The following is a 25993-nucleotide window of genomic DNA, read 5'->3' as shown; positions in this document are numbered from 1 at the left end:
TGATAAGTATTCTAATAAAAATAAAATACTGCCCAAATTTTTATGGAAGTGCCAGTGAAGTTAAAGACTGAGCAGAACAACTGCACAAATTGATAAAGTGAATAAAAGCCAATTTCCTGGCTTCAAATTCTGCCCAAATCTAAGTAGATGAAGGTTTTTATAGTAAAAGGAGGAACTGTGATGTTTTTCCTTATTGATATGCTGTAAACAGTTACACTCAAATAGCTTGGTTGGTGCGGAGACAATACTTACTTCTGACATGGTTCTCTGCACAGTACAACATATCAGCTGCATGGATGAACTGGTAGCCGGATCCTCGTACCCGCAGCTCAGCCTCTGTGTACCCCAAAACTATCTTCCCCCTGTGCAAAAAGACAATTTACCAATCATTCATTCATCATATATGATTGTACAGTAAAGGAACAAGAGCAGGAAACCAAACGCGTAGGATGATGCTTTCTCCACATGGATATAATATTAAGTTCTGATATTACTGCTTTAGCCTCCCAAAAATAAGCATCTCAACGAGCCGAGTGACAGTAAACAGAAAAGCATCATTACTTTGCATCACAGGCCAGTGGTGTGAAGTCCAGCTTGTGTTTGGTTCTGAAGATCATATTTTTGGTCCTGATCTCCAGGATGGATGGAGGCTGCAGAGGAGTGGCGATGGCAAAGAGGGCAAGCTGCGGCGGCGCCTTTCCTCCATTCTCTTGCCGCTGGTTCTGCCCATGCAGAAACTTGAGCCTGCCCTGGATGTTCAAGGCCTGTGAAGCAAGGATCATAAATGCAGATTTGAAGAGATGTTTTAATAAATGTACTTCAAATATGCAAACTTCAAATGTGCAAACATTCACTTGTACATAATAATATTGGCAACTATCATTGCAAGGCGTTACTCTAAGGGTTTCCTTGCGTATCACTGGAGTGTATTTTAGGAAAATAACCCCCATCCTCTTTGTTTGTGTCAGATTGGCCTGAATGCTGGACTGTAGTTCTGTGACACCCATGGCCTTCGGCATAATCTAGCTCTCTGTTCTCGATCCATATGCTCACTCTGCCCTGAACACAAAACATTGCTTCTCAATCCTGTCTCAGACTGAAACTATTTTTTCAACCTTTAAAGGCATTTAAGAAGACATGTTCTTGTCTCTTACACAATTAAGTGTATTTCTATAATTTACAAAAGCTGCATGCATCTCATTTAGATAAATATCCTAGAAAAAAATCTTTGTTGTAAGTGAGAGCTATCTGGCAGTGGGATGGTACATCTGTGGGAGCAGGCGGAAGTGGTGGGAAGTCTTGTGGGAGTGGACTCAAACAAGATTTTGGACTGTACATCTTTGAAGTCCATTGCAAGTCAAGTCAGACCATACCTCTTGTCTTCAGATTTTCTCTCATCTTGTTTAAAATATGTAACCTACCAGAAAGCCGGAGGAGTTGTCCAGGAGGCAGCGAAAACGACACACAAAGCTCCTCTCCAGGAAGGACGAGTTTTCCGGGGGAAGCTGCTCAGGTTTGTAGGTGACCAGAGAGGAGCTGCTGTCAGGTTCCATGTCTGTGGTCAACAAAATATGAGCGACAATGATTATTCAGCATAGTCACTTTTAACCTGCGAATTGCAAAAGTAATAATTAAATGAATTTCATTGCTTTGGATCACTCTGTATTTGCAGCGGCACATCAACATTTGAGTGAGGCAATCAGAAAAGAATTTGACCAGACTCCTCTTGAAATTATACCTAGTACATGTATTAAATATCATGGTGTCATATTACCAAAGCTAAAGGTGGTTTACCACAGTGAAGCAGTATCTGTTGAGAGGCCGTAGTAATGTCATAAATGTGACATTGACCTGACGTCAAGCTGTCATTTGTATTTATTCTTATGCTTTAATGTTGTCTCATCTCATCAGCCACCATCAATTGTAGAAAATACACTTATGTAATGCTGCTTTAAGATAGATCTGACATAACCTACAGCATTTGTTGCAGTTATGCCCCTGTGCTGCAGGAATGGGTTCGTTGTGTCAGGGGTTGTGGGTCTTAACCTAAACACATTGCTCACAACCAAAGCACACAGACATAAGCATCTTAAAACCCAAATACAGATCTGGGACCAGTTCACCTCATAAGCCACAGTGAAGATTACAGGGTCATGTGACCTGACCTGAGGATGGTCTTACAGTTTAATACCTAAACTGTGTGTACTTAACCATCTGATATGGATGTCAACACACACACTGAGGGCTGCAGAGGAGTGCAGCACATTTCACAGTGGTAGTTTTTTGGGGTTGAAGCTGCACAAAGAGGATTAAAAAGTCTGCTATTAATTATTTAAACTTTGTGTTTTTAGAAGCACAGGAAGTTTTACTGAATTTTGTTCTGAGGAGAACATAGACACCTGTTCAAAATACAGCTGTGGTAGATGTTAAGCTTCCAGGCTGTAGTGCAACAGCTCCAACAACTTACAATAATGCCCAGTCTGCACAATGTTTCTTCAAATCATTAAAGTAGATGTTTCTGTGCAAATGTTGCTGATTTGAAGACAGTTTTTGCATAAAATATTCCAGCGTGACAGTCTCAAGTCAAATATTGAACCTTCAAAGGAAAACTCCTTGGTCTTGGTGTTTTGTTTGCCCTTAAGACCAGGGTTTCAGTTTAGAGTATCCAGTCCCAACAGGACCTCAGAGTTTTGCTCATGTAGGAGGAGAGAATGATCACCTTGGGGGGAGTCCTGGGTAACTGCAGATGCAGCGGCAGGAGGATTCAAAGCCCAGTGCAAATTTCTCCTGAGCTCCTGCTGGTCCTCTGTGTGGACCAGCTCATACACACTCTGGTGCATGACGTCCGTCTGAGAAAAGTAACGACAGGAAGAATTAGCTCACGGCAAAGTAAACAAAGTGACACACAGGGGGAGACATACAGGATATACAGTACATGTAGGTAATAATGTACACCTGAAAAAGAACTGTGACTCATCATTGTATATAATAGTCTGTCATCATGTACCTGATGTTAATAATCCCAAAGAAATAAACTCATAATAAAAATATGAATCATATGAGGATGTACGGCAGTCTGTATTGATTAGTCACCTCCCTGAATAGTTTCAGTTTGTGACTCCTCCTCCTCTTCCTCATTAATACACTTTGTCTGACTGTCATTAACTAATTATTATTCTCTTATGTTTGAATTATTATTCTCTTCTGTAGTCTTTACACTCCCTGCAGGAGATAATTTATCTTTTCCTATGTTGCTATCAATAAGCTGATTACCTCCGCTGTAGCCAACACTTGCTAAGTGGCTTACAAGATAATCACGGTGACAAACAAATGGGTTCATATTATAAGATATGAGCTGATATGGAGCTACGCTTGTATGTTTTTGTTTTAAAGTGACATTTTAAAATGTAAATTTATTTGTGTGGATGTAGCCTAAAGCTTACATCATATTCAAAGTGTATGTCATGTCCAGTTGTTTGTGTCCTATGTGACTTCAAACTGTGTTCTTTAAACAATAAATGAAAACTACAAAAGGCTAAATGTTCTTAACAAAGTCAAACTTCAGTAGATGGTTGTTAGTTGTCTTGGCAAGTCGATGCAAAGGTTTAATAAAATACGCACATAAAGCAAGGAAATTTGTGTTCAGTAGATTATTTCTTTGTTGTAACACGCACCCAATCTCCAATCTCATAGGGCTGCCAGGAGGCCTGCCATGACATCCCTTCACCATCAGGCCCGTTTGCGCTGGTATTTGCAACACGTGCACTGGAACCTGAACATATGGAGGAACTTTGTGTTCAGCGCTGAGTTCAGATTCTGCCTACGGCACTTGGATCGTAGGGTCAATGTGGGGAGGACGCAGACAACGCTTTGGTGATTGCTGCACCGATAGAGTAACATCTTTTGGTGGAGGCAGTGTGATGGTGTGGGGCGGCATCTCCCTTTCTGGAAATACGAGGCTTTTCATCATTTGAGGCAGTCTCAATGCAGAGAGATATCGAGATGAAATTCTACAACCAGTAGCAATCCCATATCTCCACAGTCTGGGACCAAACTCTATCCTCCAAGATGACAACACTCACCCCCGAAGAGCAGGGTTTATCAGAGACTACCTCCAGAATTTGGGAGTGGAGAGGATGGAGTGGCCTGCCAGCAGTCCTGACCTCAACCCCACTGTACACTTGTGGGATCAGCTTGGGCATGCTGTTCATGCCAGAGTGACCAACACAACCAGATTGGCTGACTTGCGACAAATGCTGGTTGAAGAAAGGGATGCCATCCCACAGCAGTGTGTGACCAGGCTGGTGACCAGCATGAGGAGGAGGTGCCAGGCTGCTGTGGCTGTGTATGGCTCTTCCACACGCTACTGAGTTGTTGCTGTTTGGCATTGGCAGAGAAGATTTGGCAAATCTTTCATGGGTGCAACCCACATACTCAGCTCTGCTGCTCATCCCACAAATGCATGTTCCTTGCAAATATGGCACCATTTAAAAGGGAAATAAACAGGCTTTCCAACAGTATAAGATTTATTGCCAAGAAGCATTGTTACAACAAAGAAATAATCTACCAAACACAAATTTCCTTACTTTTTGTGCTTAGTTTAGTTATAACTAGGGTGTTGCTACGTTGCTGTTAAGGCATTATTAGTTGCTGCATGATTGTTAGCATGTTTGATGTGGTTGCTGCAGGGTTTCTATTGAATAGCTGTTCAGTGGTTGACACAGTGTTTCTAGGTGGTTGCAGTGGTATTCAGGTGGTTGCTAAGGTATTGCTAAATATTTGCTAGGATATTATTAGATAGCTATTAGAGTTTTTATGGATGTTTCCATCTGTGTTCCTTGGTGGTTTGTAGGGTGTTTGGGAGTGTTACATGTTATGGAGATTCTACATAGTTGCTTTCTCTTGCATTGTCCACTTTGCTGCTGTAATACTGCAAATTTCCCAACTGTGGGACTAACAAAGGCTATCTTCATCTTAATCTTAAAGAGGAGTTACTAGCCTTGTGGGTGTACCTCTTAAATGCTACTGCAGAGGTAGTGCTATTAGTTGTAGGCTAGTACAACAGCCATGGCAGTAGCATTAGAAGTAGCTGTCACATGTGGCTCCAGCAGTGTGTATGGGAAAAGTCTCTCCAAAACATAGTGTTCAAAAGCAAATTTCACTTTTGTATCTCTACCAACAGTCATAGCAAAGGTGCACTCAGCTGAGTCTCCATGTGTGCTGTTCAGCTGAGCTGCAGGGCAGAGATGTGTTGCTCAAAGCAGCCCACTTCTGTGACTAGTGGTTTCTACAAAAAGGCCAAGCTATAAATAGGTCAGGTCTTTTTGCTGCTGTTTTGAGCCCCTGACTCTGCACCATGCAGGGAGCAGACCAATGGATCAAGTAAGACCCCTGAGCTGCTCCCAGCAGATTTTGCACGCAAGCCATCCATCTAGACCTCACTTTCAACTGCAGAAACAGAGCTTCTAGACGTTGAATACAATAACATACAGTATGTGCCTCTGTGGCTTTGCACTTCTGTCGACCCATTTTCCAGAAAATGCAGGAGTTGGAGTTAAAGCATGGCTGGGTTAAATGATAGACATGACAGGTTAAAATGTAATTAACACTTCGCTAAAGCACCTACATGCTGTTGTCTACCACCACTAGAGATCCAACAAGACGCTGGAAGAATTACTCAGCTGTCTGATTTTGTAAAGGTGTCTCTTGATTGATGACTATACAGGCACAATTAGGAACATGTGACGAGGTAGCCAAGTTAGCACTAGCCCTGTTCTCACGCTGATTGCCTATGGACCAAGCGTAATATACAAGTTTACAGGAGCTCAATGTTTTGGAGGGGAAGGACCCCTCCTTGCAAATTCAAACCACTGTGGCAGTTTGACTGCAGTTCAGGCAAGGAGCACACTGGGCATAATAAAAGGGAAAAATTATCAATCATGACTAAACTTTTCCAACTTTAGGTTGTGATGTCAGCTTCACTGCTGATTTTGTGGAGTCTGGTTAGCAGATGGTTCATTCATGCTCATCACAGAAGTCCCTAAAGAGTCTGATAATTTTGGAATCATCTCAGTCCTTCTCTGGATACAAAGCTAACAAATAGAGGCTGTAAGTCAAGCCACAGGAATTGATGTTCTGTGTTCTGGAGACCCAGACCACTGTGACTATTTCTATGTCAGATTGCTGTATTGTCACCACGGTAGAATGACAGGAGGTTTCCCTTATAAGCTATTTGCATTTCTAATTCTGGTTAATAGAGGTGACACGTACAGAAAAGACTGGTAGTGATACAATACCTGGTGGAAGCCCAAGTAGTCCTGGATAGTGTAAGAGGAGTAGAAGATGGTGCCACTGGCAGCAATAACCAGGACAAATCCGTTGAGAGCCTGTGGGTAAAAAATAGGATGCACACAAACAGTTAGCATGGACATGCACACACAATTATTTCTCATTCTGTAAGCGCTTTCAGTTAGGAAAATTGGGGAATAATACAAGTCATGTAGTCAGTAATAATTTCCTGGCACTGAACAACCAAAATGTTGTATATTTAAGGGTTATTTTTTAAGGCTTTCTAAAAAGGCAGAGATGGTCAACTCTCTCAGATCTCCCATTCCCCCCACACACTAGCCTCTACATTCTAAGTACTGGGTTTTACTTTTTCCAACAGCAAACATCTTGAGCATAATTTGAAATGTGGAGGGGTTAATGGATAATTTTCATAACTAATTTGAAGTTGTTATATTTGGGTCGTGGATGGTGACAGTTCTGATTCGTCAGATCATTTAAATATGAAAAGCCTCCACTCTTCTGTTCTGTAAAACACCAACTATTACACCTTAGCCAGCAAAGATGTATGAAGCATATAGGCATACATAAAGTGATTAGTGTGTTAAGCCATCAGCTCTTTGCCTATACAATTTTTCTACATATGCAAGTTAATTTATTCAATTTTAGTAAAGGGAAAAGAAAATTATATCAATCATTAGTTTTTTTGTTAGTCATGAATGCAGTTTTAGAGAGTGGATTATAGTTTTGTGATGACCAGCAAGATGACAGCACTACTAACTGCTCAAATCATAAAAGGACAGGGAAAGGAAAAGGGGAAAAAAAGGAAAAGGGGAAATGGAAAAAAGAAAAAAGAAAAAAGAAAAAGGAAAAGAAAAAGAAAAAAGGAAAAAGCAAAAGAAAGGTAAAGGAAAGGAAAGGGAAAATAAGGTAGCATGTTAGGTGAAATGGAGCGCAGTCATTGTTTCTCTTCAAAGGGGAACAGCTGGTCCAACATTTCCACCTCACTAAACGCACACGTGCCCTCCCCCGATATGGGAACATTTCATAAATAAACACACTGACAGTCATGTACCAAACAGAACACAAACAAACACAACTGTCCTCACAGAGCCACAGCCATTCATACAAACGCAGTCGTCTCTTTTCTAAATCAGCCCACAGGGTGCAGGGGTGATTAACACTGAAGACGCCATGTTATTCTTTGTGATAATACAACCAGTGATTCACCTCAATTATCTGTGACACTTCCTCCAGAGTGAACATAAACAACCAAATATCAGGGTTGAGTTTCTCATATAAGCAGCTACCAAATGTTTTCACCTTTTCAGATTCTTCTAACACACTAAAATTGACCTCCTATGTTCCATCCCTCCAAAGTTTGTTCAACCTTTAGGAGCAACTGAAAAAATGCTCAGTTGCTTTTGGAACCCGATGTGATGTGAAAGGCTGTCAGAAATTAGGCAACACCGTCTACTCTTGTAAACTTGTTAACCTCCCATCTGCAAAGGATTTACTGCAGTCATGAGGACGAGCTAAAGAGAAGTGATGACTTACAAAATTTTGCAATGAAAGAATGACCCATTCTGTGTGCGTTCATTTTCAATAATGACTACAAAGTGACAGCACAATTAAAACATTCTGCCACATTTCCTCCACTTTCAGTCTGAATAATTGATACGCTCGCAGCTCCTCCATAATTCACGACCGTCTGATATGAAGAACAGCAAAGAAACCAGTTCAGACTTGGGTTCAGAAATAAACCTCTGCCTGTGGACCACTTGCTGTCCATCTCCCCTTTCATCCTGAGGATGGAGAGAAGGAGGTGGAGAAGGACGAGGCCCCCTGTGGAACACTCACCTCCTGATGGACTCTGTTTCTCCAAATGAGCTTTCATTTCTCATTACTAACAAGCTGGGGAAATGTGGGCTTATCATAATAACGAAAACCTCCCTGGTAGGGTCGGGGAATGGCGGGCGGGCTGTTTCCTCTCCTCTCCTGGAATGCCAGTGTGTTGCACATTGGGAAGAACTGGACTGGAAAATCAATGACTCCAGCAGATCCCTAAAAGATGTGGCAGCCGGCGAGCTCGGCCTCTCAATCATATACAGAACAGAGGGCACAGAACCCCCCTGAACCAGGAGAGATTTTTTTTCCTGTTTCGACTGGAATGGAAAACAGGTCTATTGATCAGGTCTTTTCTTTAAATGCTAAACAGTGACCTGAAATTGTCCAAAATATCCAGGATGGAGGGAAGTTACTTTATGTACTGTCATTGCATCATTTTTACACTGTGGAGGCATTAATCCACTGCATCAACAATCTCATATGTACATGACAAGTCTTTAGTATCTTATGTCTATTTACAAGTCTATGAGTATGAGCACAAGTGAGCGAAAGTTCGTGAATAGCCGAACACTGCTGCCATATTCATCTGCTGCTGTAAAAACCTCCACTCTTTTGGTTTCAGGCTCTTCAGATTTTGAAAGCCTGGCTGCAGGGCTCCCACTCAGCTCAGTGATGGTAAAGCAGGAAAGACCCCTCCCCAAACTATTGCCACAGAGTTGGAAGAATACTATTGACCAAAATGTCAATGTAAAGTAGCATTAAAGGTCCCATATTGTATAAAGTGAGATTTCCATGTTTTTTTCTTTTTTTTTAATTAATTATAAATCAGGTCTAGGTTCTGTATTAATACAGTGACAGTATCAAAGCCTCAGTCCACAGAGAAATGCACACAGCCTGTATTCAGAAACTGAGCCTAACTTAGCATAAAGACTGGAAACATAGGGGAACGGCAGGCTGGTTTTGCAAACAGGTTAAAATAAAAAATAAATCTGAGTAAGGACTTCCTGACGTTGTATCATCATTATTTATTACCTTTGCTACCATTGATTTACCATACCAGAAAGTGGTGCTCATTCTCACATACAACTTCCATCAACAAAGTTAAAAGTCTAGTTTTTTAAATGTTAAACTCCTCCTTTAAACGTGACTATGGCTGACAGATAAAATGGCCAAAGATACGAAAACACGACTCAAGCTGTCAAAGGAAAAATCACTGAAATTTCCTTTAAGATTTGTAAAAGATGGATTTCCAAAGCATCCGTGAATTATCTGTTCAAAATAATCCATATTCATGGGAATGATGATATGATATTCAGATTAGTCTTATCCAGTTTTATCCAGCAGTTCAGCAGCAGACTCATTTGACTGAACAGTGCACTAATTTTTTCATGAGGGCACAGCAGACAGTGCCCGACGTATTGAGTGGTAAGCTGTCCTGAGCCGCTGAGCCCCTGTCATTGGCCTAAATAGATTTTGGGCACTTGTCAGGAAGAATAAAAAAACGTAAAACACGGGTGGTCCAGACACACAAATTAAATCAGTGCTTTTTCCCATCCACAGACACTGTCCTTCAATAAAATATTGAACATAGTTGTAGCAACACGTAGCAACAAACAATCTCAGATATTGAAGCAAAAAGCAATTAGAAAAGCAATAGATGATACAGATAAGAGGACTGTGGATAGAGGAGAAATAACAATAAATGCAGTTTTGATACTGACCTGCAGCAGAAGTTCGCCTTCAGGGATCTTGGCCTCCACCGCTCCTGCCGTTTTGCTGTCGTCATCATCTGCACTGGCTGGAGTCACTCCGTTTTGACTGTTCAGGGCAACTGTGGGGGCGGGTGGGGGGGACAGGCTTTAGTCCTGTGATAATGTTTGCAAAGCACTGCTGTGACTGTCAGACTGCCTCATGCTTCATACACTACAGATGCTGCATGAACGTCCGCTTCCAGCTCATGAAACATTCATCACATCCAATCTGAAATTCTACAAATCCAGACCTTTTATTTTGTCCAACTTACTTATATCATATTCAACATGGCATCAGCACATCAGTGGTAAAGATTACAATAGAAAAAAATGTTTTTGTTATTTCAGTATCTTACAGCCATATAACACTGTGCACAGGTGGATATACTGTTTATACTTTGTTCGGTTGGCTGAATGAATGTCAATCTTTAACATTATCTCCTGTATTTCCTGATGCATGTATTTAATCTTACAAGCTACATCAAGAAAGTTAACTGCACTGAATCAGTTAATTGTTTGTCATGTTATAAATGCAGATGATAAACTACTTTCAGCTTCTCAGCTGTGCCCTTGCTGCTTTTCTTTGTCTTATGTGATTGCGATTTTTTTGGATGTTGGACTGTTAATTGGACAAAACAATGTGAAGGTAGTTGAGAAGGACATCTTGTTTTCAATTCATCAATTTTTTTGACACTATTTTCATCTGTTAATCAAGAAAATAAAGCAATGACTAATGAAACACCTGGTTTAACTCTTTTCATCTGTTTGGGCTCCTGGAGGCCCTGAGCCCTCTTTGACTTTATCACCTTTAATAATTCACGACTATTCCTCATTTAACGAAACTGGTTCACAGACATGATTTTTAATTAATACATACAGATAATATTTCAAATGTCATCTACAATAAATGATACACTTTGGTTTAGGGCTGTGGAACATGGATAAATACAGTGGATCTTCGTCTGTTCATATCAGTGATTGGTGTTGGTACTTTTTCCTGGAGCAACCCCCCTCCCATGACCAAAGTAACTCTGTCTGGATCTCTGTTATTGGAGTTTTATAATAGTTTTGTATCATGTTTATCAAATGTGCAAGCCCAGTTCGTGGGGAAGGGAAGGGTCGCTGCTTAATTTTCTTCTTTTTAAAAAAAAATAAGGTCAGAAGAAAAGACAAAATATATGTATATGTACAACAAGGAAGTAAAGCCAACGTCAGCAGGAGACTTCAGGACAGACTGAGACATGTTGCACACTTTGACCAAACATCTATTGAGGTGTGTTTGTGTTCACAGGCTGCACATGAGCATCAGAGAACAGAGCTGTGGTGAAGAGCTGCTCGTCTTTTCCACAGCTGCTTTGTTGTCACACTGGAGCGAGATGAGGCGACACTTCCTTCAGGCGTCACTATATGTGCACTTTACTGCTTGCTCAGCTCAGCTCAACTCAACCCCCCCTCCACTCTCCTCTCCAGCCTTACCACTGCCCCCACCCCCCCAGTCCCCTCTGCCTCCCCTCTCTCTCCCTGCCTCCCAGTCATTCATTGGGCCGGTGGACCCCAGCTGTTCTCATCCCAATGGGATTCTCCCTTTTCCCACCATGACATCATAACTTTTTTTTCCCGTCCAGCAGGCGTGTGAAGGGGACAACAGGCTGGTGGGTTAAATAAGTGCAGGGACCCCTGCCCACCCAGAAAAAGTAACATCCATGAGATGTGTGTTAACTTACACAGGATGAAAAAATAAAAAATCAGAAGTTGTCACAAAGTCACAAAGAAACACTCACTGCCTGCAGCCATGACCCCATCCATACCCACAGTCTAACCTTTTTTCTTTTGTACCGTCACAAAGGCAGTAATATTACACACCAGTGGCTACATTTATTTTATCAGGAATACCAGAGCATTTAAATCCCAATTTTACCATCTGTTCGGCTCATTTCAGTGCTGACTGTGTGTCAGTCAGCCAATCAGAAGACAGGTTCAGAGAATGACATAAGAGATATCAAAACTTTAAATAAAACCCTGTAAAAGTGTAAAATATGGGACCTTTGAGCAAAAATCATGTCCCAGTGTGAAACATTTCATTTTAACCACCAGTGGAAGTGTAGAGTAAACTTTAGCAGCAGGTACCTGTAGTGTTTGTATCACATGTTCTACTGCATGACTCCATGGGCACAAAGGTGATGTGACAAACACCTCTTCAGACTGTAGAAATGTCTATCAGACTTCAACATCATTACATTGATATAACAAAGATAATTAATTAATTTCTGACCTTGACTGGAAGCATCTCATTACACCACCTCATCTGGTAGAACGCGTACCATGTGCCGTACCATCTGCCCCTTTGCTACATGCCTCTCTCTCTCTCTCTCTCTCTTTCTCTCTCTCTTTCTCTCTCTCTCTCCGCTCCCCTGACTTTATCATTTATCACTACTATCACTATAATATAAAGCAGAAAAGGAAAAAAAAGGAGTTCAGGAGAACCTCTGAACCAGTCGTCACAGTTGCTGCCGGTTGGTGCAGAATGCATTCTGAGATACTGGCTGCATACTGCAAATAAAAACACTGATGTCAGTCACATGATCAGGGCTTTGTGAAGGCACTTGCAGTTTCACACAATTTCACAATATGACATTAAAACAAATCACACTCAGCACCAATAAAAGAGGAGAAGATGACTGCAAAAGTAAATAATGTAGGTTTCAAAATAAAAAAAAAAAAAAAAGGGTTTCAGTTGTGAGGATGAGCTGCTCTTCTCTGCGTTGACACAATGAAGCATTTGAACTGTTGGTCTGCATCACTTTGGATCAACTTATGATGGAACTTTTTCAGCACTATTGACTAAAAACATCAATAGATCGATGAGAGATTATCAGATGATTATTGATAATAGAATTTATTGGCAGTTGCAGCTCATGTTATCATATTAATTAGTTTTTTTCTATAATGTGAGATGATGAGCTGCGGTGATGTCATGAGAAAGAGAGGAGTGGTCAAGCACATTAATCTCTGACCCCTGCAGGAGCACTGTTCTGCGACCCACGATGACCTTTGAATCTGAGGGTGAAGTATGACATGATTGGATGACTGGGTTCTGGGTCAAACCTTTTGTTGTCTGCAAAGGGGGTTAACAAGGGAGTCCATCTGAGGGGTGGGGCGGTGTCAGGAGTGTCAGAGCAGACACTGGATAGCATATGGGCTTTGTGCTGAGAGTCTGATGTGGTTTGTACCTTCACACGAGACACAGCTTTGGGCCGGACGCCCCTGACCCTATTCCCATACAGACATCTTGGATCAACTTTTAGAGAGGCTGCTGAGAACAATGTGTGACATAATCCAATGTATTGGTGAGGAGATGGCGTTGGCAATGCTAGAGTGAGGCGTTCTTGACCCACAAAAACATGGAGGGGCGACTCACAGCTGGAAAAATGTGATGGCTCTAACACAACTAAAGATTTGTGGCTGTGTATTCATGGCCTATTGGTTTGCACCATATATCATATCATCACCAAATATATTACAATATATAATATGTACAAATAATGATAATTATATACAAATATAATTCTAATACATACAAATCAATTAATTTATCAAAAATCAAAAATAATCAAAGACAATGTTGATAATCTGTCAATAGTTTAAACCATTTATCAAGCAAAACTGCCCATAATTCACTGCTTCCAGTTTGCTAATGTGAGGATTTACCAGTTTTCTTTCTGTTGCGTTGAATATCTTTGATGGTTGGAAAACAAATCACCTGAAGACATCATCTGGGTGATTGTGCTGGACAGTTTTTGTATTTTTCAGACATCATGCAAAGATAACAGTAAAAATAACTTAAGAGCTTTCATTTAAGGGAAATAAATAGACAAATAATGACTAATTTTTGGCTATAATTACTTGGAAAATACTAAAGTTGTATACAGTTATTGAATTTATGTTAATTTGCACATTCTACTGTATACTAACAGCCAAAACAATTCAGTGTCTGCATTATTGAAAACTTAGTATTTTATAGAAGTTATATGTATGAAATGACACATCAGTGATGCCCCCCCCCCCCCCCAAAAAAAAACAAAACAAAAAACAAAAACACAAATAAAGATTTAACCCTATTTTACTATCGACTATCCTGAACAATCACTGGCAATTACACTTTTCATAATAATGGTTTGAAAAGCTGAAACTGAATATTTTCATGTTTTATTTACTTGTCACCATCAAATCATCTCATCTCAGTTTGATTATGCACTTTCCTCCCTTGTGATCACCATGTCTTGATGTGATGAACAAATCATTCGGTGATAATGACATAACAAGCCTTATTTTGCCTCATTGTCATCATTAGAAAAACATTTGTGTGACTCTGGTGTGATAATCAGCAGGAGCTAATACCAAATTGATTTGTAATTTAACTAATTGTTCCCAACCACAGACACACAGGCACATTATGAGTCTGTAATTATATCACTGCAGTGCCTGTTATCTGTAATTTGGTAAGTGTAGGCCACTGTTAGCTCATTGTGGAGTAGCTAAGGGTCACTATCAGTCACTAGAAGAACAGCATTATGGGAAATGCAGCGTGGCTGCAGCCGCAGCTGTAATGTCATCAGTAGAAAACAAATTTTATTGATCATATGATAATTATTTCCTGATCATGAGAAAACAAAGGTTGTAATGTTAATATCATGTAAAATCTACTGCACCATGCACAGGGCTCTGCAGAGTAACAGTCAGCACCTCCTTTTATCATCATCTGTGTGTGTGTGTGTGTGTGTATATATATATGTGTGTACTTGTACTTGCTACATAGTAAGGACCAAAAAAAGTATTTTACTAACAGAGTGAGGACATTTTGGGAGAGTGAGGACATTTTGGCCGGTCCTCACTTTTTGAGACACTTCAAATCACATGTTGAGGGTTAAGACTTGGTTTTAGAGTTCTGGTTAGAATTAGGTTTAGGTTAAGGTTAGGGTCAGGGTTAGGGTTAGACACTCAGTTGTGATGGTTAAGGTTAGGGTAAGGGGCTAGGGAATGCATTATGTCAATGAGTGTCCTCACAAAGATGGAAGTACATGTGTGTGTGTGTGTGTGTGTGTGTGTGTGTGTGTGTGTGTGTTGCACTTTGGTAGTTTACACATCAGAACCCAGCCAGAAAAAGTGGGCCAACACAAAGCCTCTTGAATGGCCAGAGGAGGACAAAGAGCAGATCTTGTTATCAAGCTTCAGTGGGCACAAGTGTACATAATGAAAAATTTACATTCCCACTGCCGTCACACACATGTGGCACAGGAGCGCTCCAGCTATCAGCCAGAGGCGTTCCCAGTCAATTGAATAGAACAGCTTGGCTTTCCCATAATGGAGGTCTGACGTTACTGCACAACAAACAATATATATGAAAACACCAGAGTGAAGTTATATTACGTGGACAGCTCAGCCCACACTCTCTGTGTCTTTATCATTCACTCTGTTCTGCACAGTAACATCTTCTTCTGCCTACACTTGGAAAAAAAGTACAAGAGAAATTTCATGTTTAAATTTGTCCAAGTTTCATTTAAAAAATTAAGGTTTATGATATCATTAATTATGTGTCATTGAATTGGAAAACAACTTAAACTACAACTCCTGAATAACCAAAATTGGTTTTAATCATAAACCTGCAAAAACTGATGTATATTTGGCCACTTGAAGGCAGCAGAAACGAGTTGTGAACATAACGTTGGCAGATCATCACATTTTGAGTTAATATGGCGAACTTGTGAGCAAAACACAGACTTATTTACAAATCAATTTATAGCGTAGCATTCATTGGGGTCCGTGTTTCTGGCCACATGACAAATGCAAGTGCAATATTTTCTCTTGTAGCTCTGTTTTTGGTCTCCACCAACCTCCTTTGCTCTGAAGCTGCTAATTCTCCACTTCACTGTGTCTGTCTGCAGTTTTTAAAAACACCTGCTGCAGCTGAGAGCGATGCAGTGAGAGTGAACCAAAACAGTAAAGTTTGATTTGATTTAATTTATCTATTCACATACAAAAAATAAAAGATAAATAAAAAATCATTACAAATACATTGTGTTTAGTGTCAGGGTCAGTTTCTTTTATAAAGTGCACGTGCAGGTGAAGTAAGAAATCGATCTAGTGCTTCTGTTAAAACCTCACTCAATGTAAAAATTCTAATCATAAAAAATGAGAATTTAAATCATAAAAAATGAAAGAGAAAATAAAGAAAAGCTCAACGATGATCTGAAACTCACTATAAATCTCTGCAAAGCTCTTGTTTAGAATAAATAAGACTCACATTGAATCATTGGTTAGTCATTCTTTGATCTCTTACAGATAGATACACATAGTACTATGAATGCGCTCCAGAGGACAATATGAGCATGGCCAGTCGACCCTTCAGTGGACAGAGTGTGGTTCTTCCTTCCACTGGGCCCCACACTGGCCCTCGGCTAATGTAACTGCTCCGGTATTTGATAAATCAAACCTGACAAACGAGCAGTGACCCTGAAAACCAGACGGTTTGTCATACATTCAGCTGCCTCTGGAGGCATTTTTTATTGCAGGTTGCTCTGCCTGGAAAGTAGTGATGCAGCTGGAAGGTGAAGGGTCATTCTAATATTTTTTTCCATGCTCATCTTCATGTATCAAAGGTGTAAATCTCTCAAATCAAGGCAGATGTAAATAAAATTTTGACTGTGAAAAGACTGTCAAAAAGTTGATTATTTAAATTAAAAATTTTTTTTTCATTATCCATGCCACTTATCTTTATAGGGACACTGGGGGTTAACATTCACACCTAACCAATTAACCCAATGGTTATGGGTTTGGATTGCGGGACGAAGCTGGAGTACCCATGGGCAGTGACAGTGCTAGCCAAAAAAATTTAAATGTAATTATTTAAATAATTTTTTTCTTCAAGAACTTGGCAAAGGAGCCATGAGAATATCCTCAAAAGGGAATAACAAGATGATATAAATCTTTAACTGATGTTTTGCATCTATTTTAACAAGTTACATTTACATTCACTCATTTGGCAGATGCTTTTCTCCAAAGTGACTTACAGTGTGGGCATCACTAAAGCCCCAGTGCAGTAGAAACCTTGGTTTAAGTATCAAGTACTAAGTCTATTCAATAAGGCAAAGTGCAAGAAGATCCGATAAAGAAATGCACTGAAAGTTCATAGGGCATAATTAAGGTTAATAAGCTTTCTCCATCCATTTGCCAGACTGTGCAGAATGGTACAGTCTCTGTGCTGCCAGTATCTCAGTATGTTTCAGTGCTGAAACCTCCTGACTCTTAACACTTTACAATTTCACTAAATTTCTGTTGTCCGTGCAACTTTATCGTTATCAGGATAAAACAGGCTCAAGGGAACCGACCTATAACAGTAATGCACCTGGAGCCTTGTAATTCTTTTTGCTTGCCTTGCCGAACAACCTGAAAACCTGTGTCTACATCATGACATGTGCAGAACATAAACATGTGAAGTTTACTGAGTATCCGTGGGTTTGTGTTAGCATTTAGCCTCCTCACGTTAGCCTAGCACACATTAGTGAGGCAAACACAACTGAGAAGCCTGAGCTTCATAATCTCTTATGGAGGTTCCCTGATGAGGAAAACTGAGGTTTTGTTTGGTTGAATGGTGAAAAAGTCAAAGCTGACTTAGAGACCTGGCCCAGTATCTCAAAGCCAGCCGCACATGTGATTCAGGACACAAACTCCAGTCTCTACTGTCAAAGTTCTGCACTTTGCAAACCAACCGTCCATCCCTGAAGAGCGTGGTCCTTCACCAGCAACTTTATTTCCTCCAAAAACACATGATTTGCAGAACCACATAGACCCAAAATCCAGTTGTCAGCACCTTCAGGAGACAAATGTTTCTGTCCTGGGACTGTCACCCAGAGGCCAGCTTGCTCTCTGGTCCTGGCCTTCATCCTGTATGGGCTCAGGCATAAATCTTACTGACACCACTCCGCAGAGAGCCAAAACCTGAGCCAGTACACTAGAAGTTATCTCACAGAGGGCAAGCTGCAAGCTGAGACCCGAAAAAACCTTAAGCACACAGCAAATATTTATCAAATATTTGACCACATTCAATTTGTCCCATCATGCTATTTACAACAGGATTAGTGAGGATGTTCTGTGCTTGTGTCGCCTCAATTCCCCGCCCAATCCCTACATGTGGTCTTGGCAGTCTTCCACAGTGTCACTGCAGTCCACCATGTACCCTTGATAACAAAAAAACACCCACCCACACACACACACACACACACACACACACACACACACCGCTGCCAAAGGAGACTTAACTTAGCGTTTTCAACCAATCACAGGAAAGATTTGGGATCAAATGTTACTTAACGCAACAGAGCCGCTGTTAAAACCCCCGAGTGACACTTTCTCTTGTTGTTAGACGGATGGAGACACTACAGTGTATCTGCTGTTAGTGGAAGTGGGGTGGGATATGCTTACTTACAGATTAATATACTGATCAACCTAAGTACAAAAATATGAACTAAAAAAATTATGATTAGAATTCTTCTCCTCACGTTCAGGAGCTGACATGTTTGTTTACACCACTACAGGTCACATGGGATAACAATAGCAGGAGTCTGAATCATGAAGCAGGGCTATATTTGGACAGCATTAACCCAGAGTCGTGGGGGTTGGAGGGGGGTGACAGAGACCCATGATGTCGGATGCTCCTCAGCCACTGCGTTAATGCTGATGATTAGACAACATGCCCCACCCACATTGGCCCGTACTGGTTACTGGAGGTGGAAATGCTGCAGTTTACTTTGGAGCCGTGCCAGGACTGATTCAGACCGCAGGCAGCGAGGACGAGCACAACGCAAAGAATCACTTTTACTTTCACACAATTCCCACTCCTCCTGGAGTATGTCTTGTATGTCCTGTCTTGTATTCTGGTTATGAGTCTGATCCTGATTTGAATCCATTCTCCACAGAGGATCCTGTTAATTCATATCTCTGCTGTACAAAAGATGATCAGCCATTTTTTCGTCATTAACCATTCTCCAAAGTCTGTCTGAGTCAGTTTGACGTGAGGAAAAGACCATGCAGGTGCAGAATCATGCTCCTGTTTCACACCTACAGCGCCCTGCATGCACATGTGCCTCAGGTCATGATACAGCGTCACCAAAATAACTGGAACTGGCTCCAGCTGCACGACTTTATAACAGCTTATTTTCAACCATAGCAAACAAAGCTTGAGGAGCTTTTCCTGACTGAAACCACACCTAACAAAAGTCCAGGGTCAGTTTAAATAAAACATTATTGACATACAGACAGGTGGCAAAAAAACAGGACAACAGTGTCTTGGGGTCCCTAATGGTCTGATTAGTATGAAAATGATGTGAATCATACACAGACGTAGAAAGTGAGGGTGTTTCAGGGCCCGAGAGACCACAGGGAACGCTGAGCCCCCACGTTTTGAGTGTGATGAGCGTGCAGTCAGGGCCAAATTCACACTGATTTGATAACACACTCCTGGTTGTTGATTGGTTGGATGAGCCGTAGAGTCTAGGCTGCTGTGGTTTTATTCGCTGTCAGGCCCCTGCCCCGAACTCTAACCACCAATCACAGCACGCCCCTCCAATGACCCAGTCTAGCATTTACCACACTGCACCTGACGCAGCACACACTGTGCATACAGAGCATAGTTGTATCCTTGTGTTTCATGTTGTGAATCATGAAACTTTTGATCTCCAATCCCTCTGTGTGTTTGTATGTCTGTCCTTTGGTGCTGACGTGTACATTTGACGACCTTTTTCTAAAGCTGTACAGTAACTAGTCATGTAGGTTGTGGTTTTTGCACAAGGTTTATCTTAGGTGTGTGTGTGTGTGTGTGTGTGGGGGGGGGGGGGGGGGGGGGGGGGGGGGGGGGCATTCAACTGTTTAGAGCCCCCACAGACAGAAACATAAAACCGTCATCATCAAAACAAGGAGAAGAACGGTGCTCGTCCTCCAGCGGAGTTTAGACGCTTGAAGAATCAACGCCAAGGAACAGTGAAGCTGCTCTGGCAGCACCTGGTGGTTTATTTTGTTTATTTATTATAAACTACATTTCCAGTATCACACTGATGGCAGGAAGTCTAAATCACTGCTGTGCTTAATCTGTATGGTAACATGTTAGTAGTTAATCAGGAAGTGCTGCTAAGGAAGCTGACAGTGAAGCTGCAGACTGTGTGTGTGTGTGTGTGTGTGTGTGTGTGTGTGTGCGTGCTCTGTTATTACAGTTTTCTGCTGTAAAATTGTCTGGTTTTGGCCCTCAGAGCTTATGCAAAAACACAAAAAACAAGCAAATTTAGAAAAAAATCATCCATTTGACAATACATGCACTGTAAATATTACAGCCCGACCTGTGGTTCAAGTCCGACCCATGGCTCTTTGCCGAATGTCATCCTCTCCTTGACTTTCCTGTTTTATGAAAAGTGATGAACCCGCCTAGGACACACTTGCATAGACTCATTATAATACACACCATAAAGCGTCCATGCACACTTGTTGTTCAATCCTTTTTACTTCTGTTGTGTTGTGAATATCTGGAGCACATGTGTTGTCAAATTGATGAAGATGTTTTCTGAATTTGTTTGTGTTTTAACTTGACTTGCAGCCAATCACTGGGCAACATAAATTAAATGAGTGTTCAGCAGTTTGCAGTGTGTTTCTGAACACACACTGCTGCTGCCTTTGCTTTTTCGCTACAGCTGCTGATATGTATGATTTAGTCTAAGTAAAAATTTATTAAATTTTAGCACTTTGTGTGCGTTTGTGTGTGTGTGTGTGTGTGTGTGTGTCAGCATGTACTCCTGCAGCCACACACAGCTCAGTGCATGCATACAGTATGTGTGTGAGTGTGTTTGTGTGTTAATTATTCTAGCTGAGTGTGAATGGCAGCGAGTAAATATAGAACGTTTCAACTCCTTCACCCCCCGAACACTGCAGTAAATGAACACGCGATGCACACATACCACCCCCACATTCACTAACATACACATGGATGCATGCAACACACACACACACACACACACACACACACACAGCCTCACATATAGGGGCTGAACATGAACACGCGGTCACTAATGCAGGGGGAAAGCACGCACCCTGTGCTGCTTTCGTGTCTCCTGAGGTTTTGCAATCACATGGTTGCATATTTGCTTATGAGAGGCGATCGAGAGAGATGGAGGGAGGAGGAGGAGGAGGTGAGGAGTGATGGGATTTGGGTGGGGTAGGGTGGGGAGGGGTCACTCCTGATTACCAGGTTTTCCCTTTGGTGGCCTGCATTCCTCTCAGTGCTGTGTCGTGATCAGCGAGGGCTGGGGGGATGGGGTTAAGCCCTGTAGGGGGAAGGACGGAGGGAAGGACGGGCACAGGGAGGGAGGGAGAGATGGAGGGAGGGAGGGAGAGAGGGAGGGTCGTCATGAAGGGATGACCCACAGCTGATCATGTAGCCCGCACGGCTCTGCCTTTCATTTGTGTACAGATAAGATGACCTACAGGAAGGAGGGGGAGGAACGGCGATATTTCAAATAACGAATCATCGCCCTTGTACAGAGCAAAAACAAAGATGGTATCATGACATGTCACAAGACTTTCACAGCGGCCACACAGCTTACGTAACCAATCCCAGAGCAGCAGCAGTAGCAAGGCGGCAGCGGGCTATAGACACGTTGTTACTGTAGCTTTGACAGATATTTGCAGCTGTGTGCCAGTTCTGTGCGTGCCGTGTCATGCCAGCGATGTATGGACATAATTTTATGTCCATACATGAAGTTATTTGGCCTCATTTTCTCTCAGACATCAGGCAACGTTCTCTGCAGCTGCAGCCCTCACTGAATTAAAGGGAATTGACTGACATGAATTCAGCGACATTATTTGCCAGTAAACATCTGAGCGACATTTCGAGGGGAATCAAGAAGCTGCTTCTGTGTAATTTCCGTCAAATTAGTCGACAGCCAGTGAACATACAACAGAGCCACTGTACGTTCTATTAGGAGCAGAATAGGGTTTTACATAATTTATTTCCTATATCAGCCTGATCCAGTGGGAGTTGCGTAATGTTTGTGCTCTGCAGGTCCATGTTTGCCAACTCTCTATTCATGGAGCACATTGTATGCTGGTTCTTTCATAATAGATATAATGGTCTACCTTATGGAAAACTACGCTGCTGTGTTTTTTCTTTTTTTCTCTGTGTGATTTGCAGCTTAACTAGAATTACCAGTTGAAAGGCCATAAAAAGCCTAAAGTGTTTCATTGTCATTATGGTGGATTAGGGCTTTATATTTTTTGTATTTTTATTTTTTAATTGTAATATTTTTTATTACAAAAAGGAGAACATTTGTAGAAAAAAATGCAAAGTTTAAAGTAAAAAAAAAAAAAAAGGATGATATTAATACCATGTACACTTAATTTGGATTCCTGTTTTCTCCTTGTCTTCTCCATGTGTCTCTTCACTAGGGCTGAACAATATATCAAAACATTATTGAGATCATAATATAGCCAAGTGCAATACCCAAATCATTATCTTCTCAATATGTGAGGGAACATGCTTGTTTGGTACAGACAAAAAGCAAATCATCATTTATTTTCTGGGAAAAAACTTTCCCAGTATCTATCAAAATAAATACGATTGCTTTTCCTCGGTCAACACTCTTTAGGAACATTCATGGGTAGAAATACAGTTTAAAGGTTCAGCTCCAAAAAAAAAAAAATTAACTGGATAAAACTTCCAAACTTATTCCTCACACATGTTCAATCAGTACACTGATGAAAAACTTTTAGTCAAGAATGCACAGACTGATGTAATGGGCCAGTTGGGGGCAGCACAAGAAGCTATAGACATATTATTACTTCATAAAGTTATAATGGCAAATATCTTACAGCATAAAAAAAACATTTACACATCCAGCAGACACAGAGCAACATTCATGTTTGATTGATTCATGTCCAATTTTCATTCTCTTATTGGCTCTATTTGGGTCTCCACCTGTGTCTGTGGTAAATATCTGGCTCTTCAGCAGCTGAATGCTCCACTGTGTCCAGCAGCTAGCTGCTAACTGTGTGTGTCTGCTGTCTGGTGCTGAGCAGGTGGTGGACAGCAGGTATATGAGAGCTTTGTCACTGGAAACAGCTGCCTGCTGTGGTTTGGAAACGTCGCTGAAGAAAGTTACGAGAGCCAAACAAAAAAGTAAAGTTGTGAGTTCTAAAACGATGATGCTAAAATGCTCCGTAAAGCTGAGGGGAATAAGCTTCGTTCATATTACACATTGTAATTTGACCCCCCCCCCCCGTTCATATAAAACTATTGATTTGTGCAGCTTTAATGTGAACTGTGCTGAACATCGCCCTCTGGCAGGAGGATATTTTACAGCTGAATGACGTATGTGCACATCAGACACAAGTGGAATTCAGTAACAAAGTTATATCCCTATTAAATATTCTGGATACCTCTCACTGAGTCAGTGAAAACCTGAAACAGTGTGTGTTAGCCTGCAGTGGTAAACACACAGCCAACACCAGACCACAGTAAACTGAACCCTCTGCAGTCCACAGGGATTATTTCTCCTAATCTCCATCTATATTTACAATGGAGAGCATCTCAATAGCGATAGCTGCAGTTCACTTTGACAACAGTCATGGTGCTACTATAAAATCACAGGATTAATCACAATTTCATCTCCTGTCCACTGCAGATTTAAACAGCCATCTATGAACTATAACTGAAACTCTGAGCACAGTAACCACCATCTGACATGCATCTGAGAGAGTAACGCTTATGTAACAGCAGTCACGTTATGGCAGGTTGGATTCTTGCAGCCTGCTGCATCTAAACCTCTGAGAACCTTTCCACGAAAAACAAGAGACGAACCAGAAGAGACTGGGAGTGAGAGGGGTGGGGGGGGGGAGTGAATGAAGGGGGACAGGAAAAGGAAAAATAAAAGGACGTAGGAGCCATTTGGCTGCAGGCAGTGACTCTTCCAAGAAACCCAGCAGAGCTCTTATTGGCTTAGTTGTGTCATCCGGGATCTTGTCAGGGTTTTCTCCACCGTGAACACCGTAACAATTTCTCCACAGGACCAATCATCACCACAGACTAAAGATAACTGTGCTGTCTTTCAAAACGGATGTAGGGCATGCTCCGAGGCAACAGTGAATGAGGTGTGAGGTGTAACTGAAGCATTAATTGTTGGCAGAGGAAGCCATGATGTGTTTGTGTCACTCTGCCTTATAGTTGCCCTTAAAGGCTGTAATGGTTATTGCTGAGGTGTTGGAGCGACTGGACAAACGATGAGATGTGTACGTATCCTGCATCCTTTAAGCACTTCAGTGGACACTATGCAACATTATGCTCCTGCAAGAAGGCAACTGAGCCCACATATGGTAAAAGCTCTATATTAGAGTGTAAAGTGAGGAAAGCAGCAGACTCAATAACAACGATAAGAACAATAGAAAGTCATGAAGAGAAGCTAACAGCTGCCCCTTCTCTCTGCTGTGATCTTAAAAGTACCTGAAATGATGTTACATTCACTGTTCCTCTGTTGAAGCTGATCAGAGGAACGTGTGAAACCATCAGAGAGACTGTGTGTGAACATGAGCTACAAACAAAGTGGGGACACTCTCTAAAACTCGGCAGGATGCCTTCAAGGGTGTTGTTTTGTTTGAACAAATCTGTTTGATCTGTTGCAGTTTTCTATGGATACATGCTGTTAAAAGTACAGTGCATGACTGGCACCTCACCAGCAACACGACTGAAAAACCATCATACATGCTTTCATTTCCTCATGATTACATACTGTAAGGGTCTCCTGACTGGCATAAAGCAGAAAACAATTCACAGGCTTTAAATAGTGTGAAATGCAGCAGCCAGACTACTAACAAAAACTAAGAAAAGAGATCATATTCCCCTCCTCTTCAGGTCCCTACATTGGCTACCAGACTGTCGCACAACTGCTTTTAAGATTTTTAAAGCATTTCATGGCCCCAGACTATATTTCTGAGCTCATTAGCTCATATCAACCAGCACCTGGTCTGAGGTCCTCAGACAGGAGCTTGGTGTTAGTTCCTACTTCAAGATGATGAGACTAAAGGGGGCAGAGCTATTGCTGGGACAACCTGCCCGATGAGCTCATACTCGCAAAATCCTTATCTTCTTGTACATCACTTCTAAAAACAAATTTCTTTCACAACCCCTTTGAGTGATCACTTTTAAATAGTTAACATATTTTTACATTGCTTATTTGTGTTTCTGTTTTTGTTTTTATTTTTTTATATTGAGTGATTTGTCTGCATTTGTTATTTTATCCTTGCAAAATACTTTGTAGTCTCTGATTTTATATAAATAAATCTAATTATTATTATTATTATTATTATTACTATTACTGCACATTTAGGCTGAACAACAAGTATATTATTGTGTTGTTCTGACTAAAAGTGACTGTAGAGGGTATCTCCCAAATAATTTCAGAATTGCAAATATTCTCACCAAATTTTATAGCAACCTGTTTTTTTTTTTTTTTAAATCTGTCGCCTTGGTCCAGTGTTTGACACATCGGCTGGAAAACCCACCCCACATGTGGATAAAGAGGAGAGAGCAGACTAATTCTAATAAGCACATCACTGATTCGCCACACCAAATTATCTGTGACCGTACCAACGCTGCTGGAAACACTGCATGTGGAGGCCTTTCAGAGCAGAACGGTTGCAAAAGTTAGAAAACCACCAGTAATGTGGCGTAAAGCTTCCAGACCAAAGTGTAAATCTCATTGTCGTCACAAAGCAGCTGACAGTCGCACATGACACATTAGACAACTAGACAAATACACACAAACACTTCCGTCTCATCACCTGGGGCTACAGCACCTCCAGGGACACTAAATGACACGTTGCAGCTTTCTGCATTTCCCTCATTAACTGCCATGGCGTTGTCGTCTCGCACAGAGCATGAATGATCCAAAAAGGCAGACGACAGTTGTGAAGATGGCTGAAAGGTGCTTCACACCCAGAGCGGGGTGATCCCGGCGTTATTAGTTTTAAGAGAGTTAACGCCCCTCTCTTCAGACTGGCTGAGAGGGGCCAAGCCCATT

The 25993-nt window shown here is 41.3% G+C and overlaps 1 protein-coding gene across 4 annotated transcripts in view; it reads right to left on the bottom strand.

The window, feature by feature from the left end:
* The window catches only part of LOC139623787 (aryl hydrocarbon receptor-like), a 52038-nt gene that overhangs the window by 10531 nt on the left and 15514 nt on the right, over positions 1-25993 (bottom strand). For all 4 annotated transcript variants that reach the window (XM_071482324.1, XM_071482343.1, XM_071482313.1 and 1 more), the window contains 6 exons: positions 9855-9964; positions 6297-6386; positions 2720-2849; positions 1422-1555; positions 562-764; positions 253-362 (listed from right to left, as the gene is read on the bottom strand). In XM_071482324.1, coding sequence (XP_071338425.1) covers positions 253-362; positions 562-764; positions 1422-1555; positions 2720-2849; positions 6297-6386; positions 9855-9964 — 777 coding nt within the window. The remainder of the gene's footprint in view (positions 1-252; positions 363-561; positions 765-1421; positions 1556-2719; positions 2850-6296; positions 6387-9854; positions 9965-25993) is intronic.

Source organism: Trachinotus anak, unplaced genomic scaffold, assembly GCF_046630095.1.
Source record: "Trachinotus anak isolate AG129_WGS33_773 ecotype Australia unplaced genomic scaffold, CSIRO_AGI_Tana_v1 ptg000001l, whole genome shotgun sequence".
Classification (NCBI taxonomy): domain Eukaryota; kingdom Metazoa; phylum Chordata; class Actinopteri; order Carangiformes; family Carangidae; genus Trachinotus; species Trachinotus anak.
Note: the sequence above shows the minus strand (reverse complement) of the source record. Positions and strands in the feature narration are given on the sequence as shown.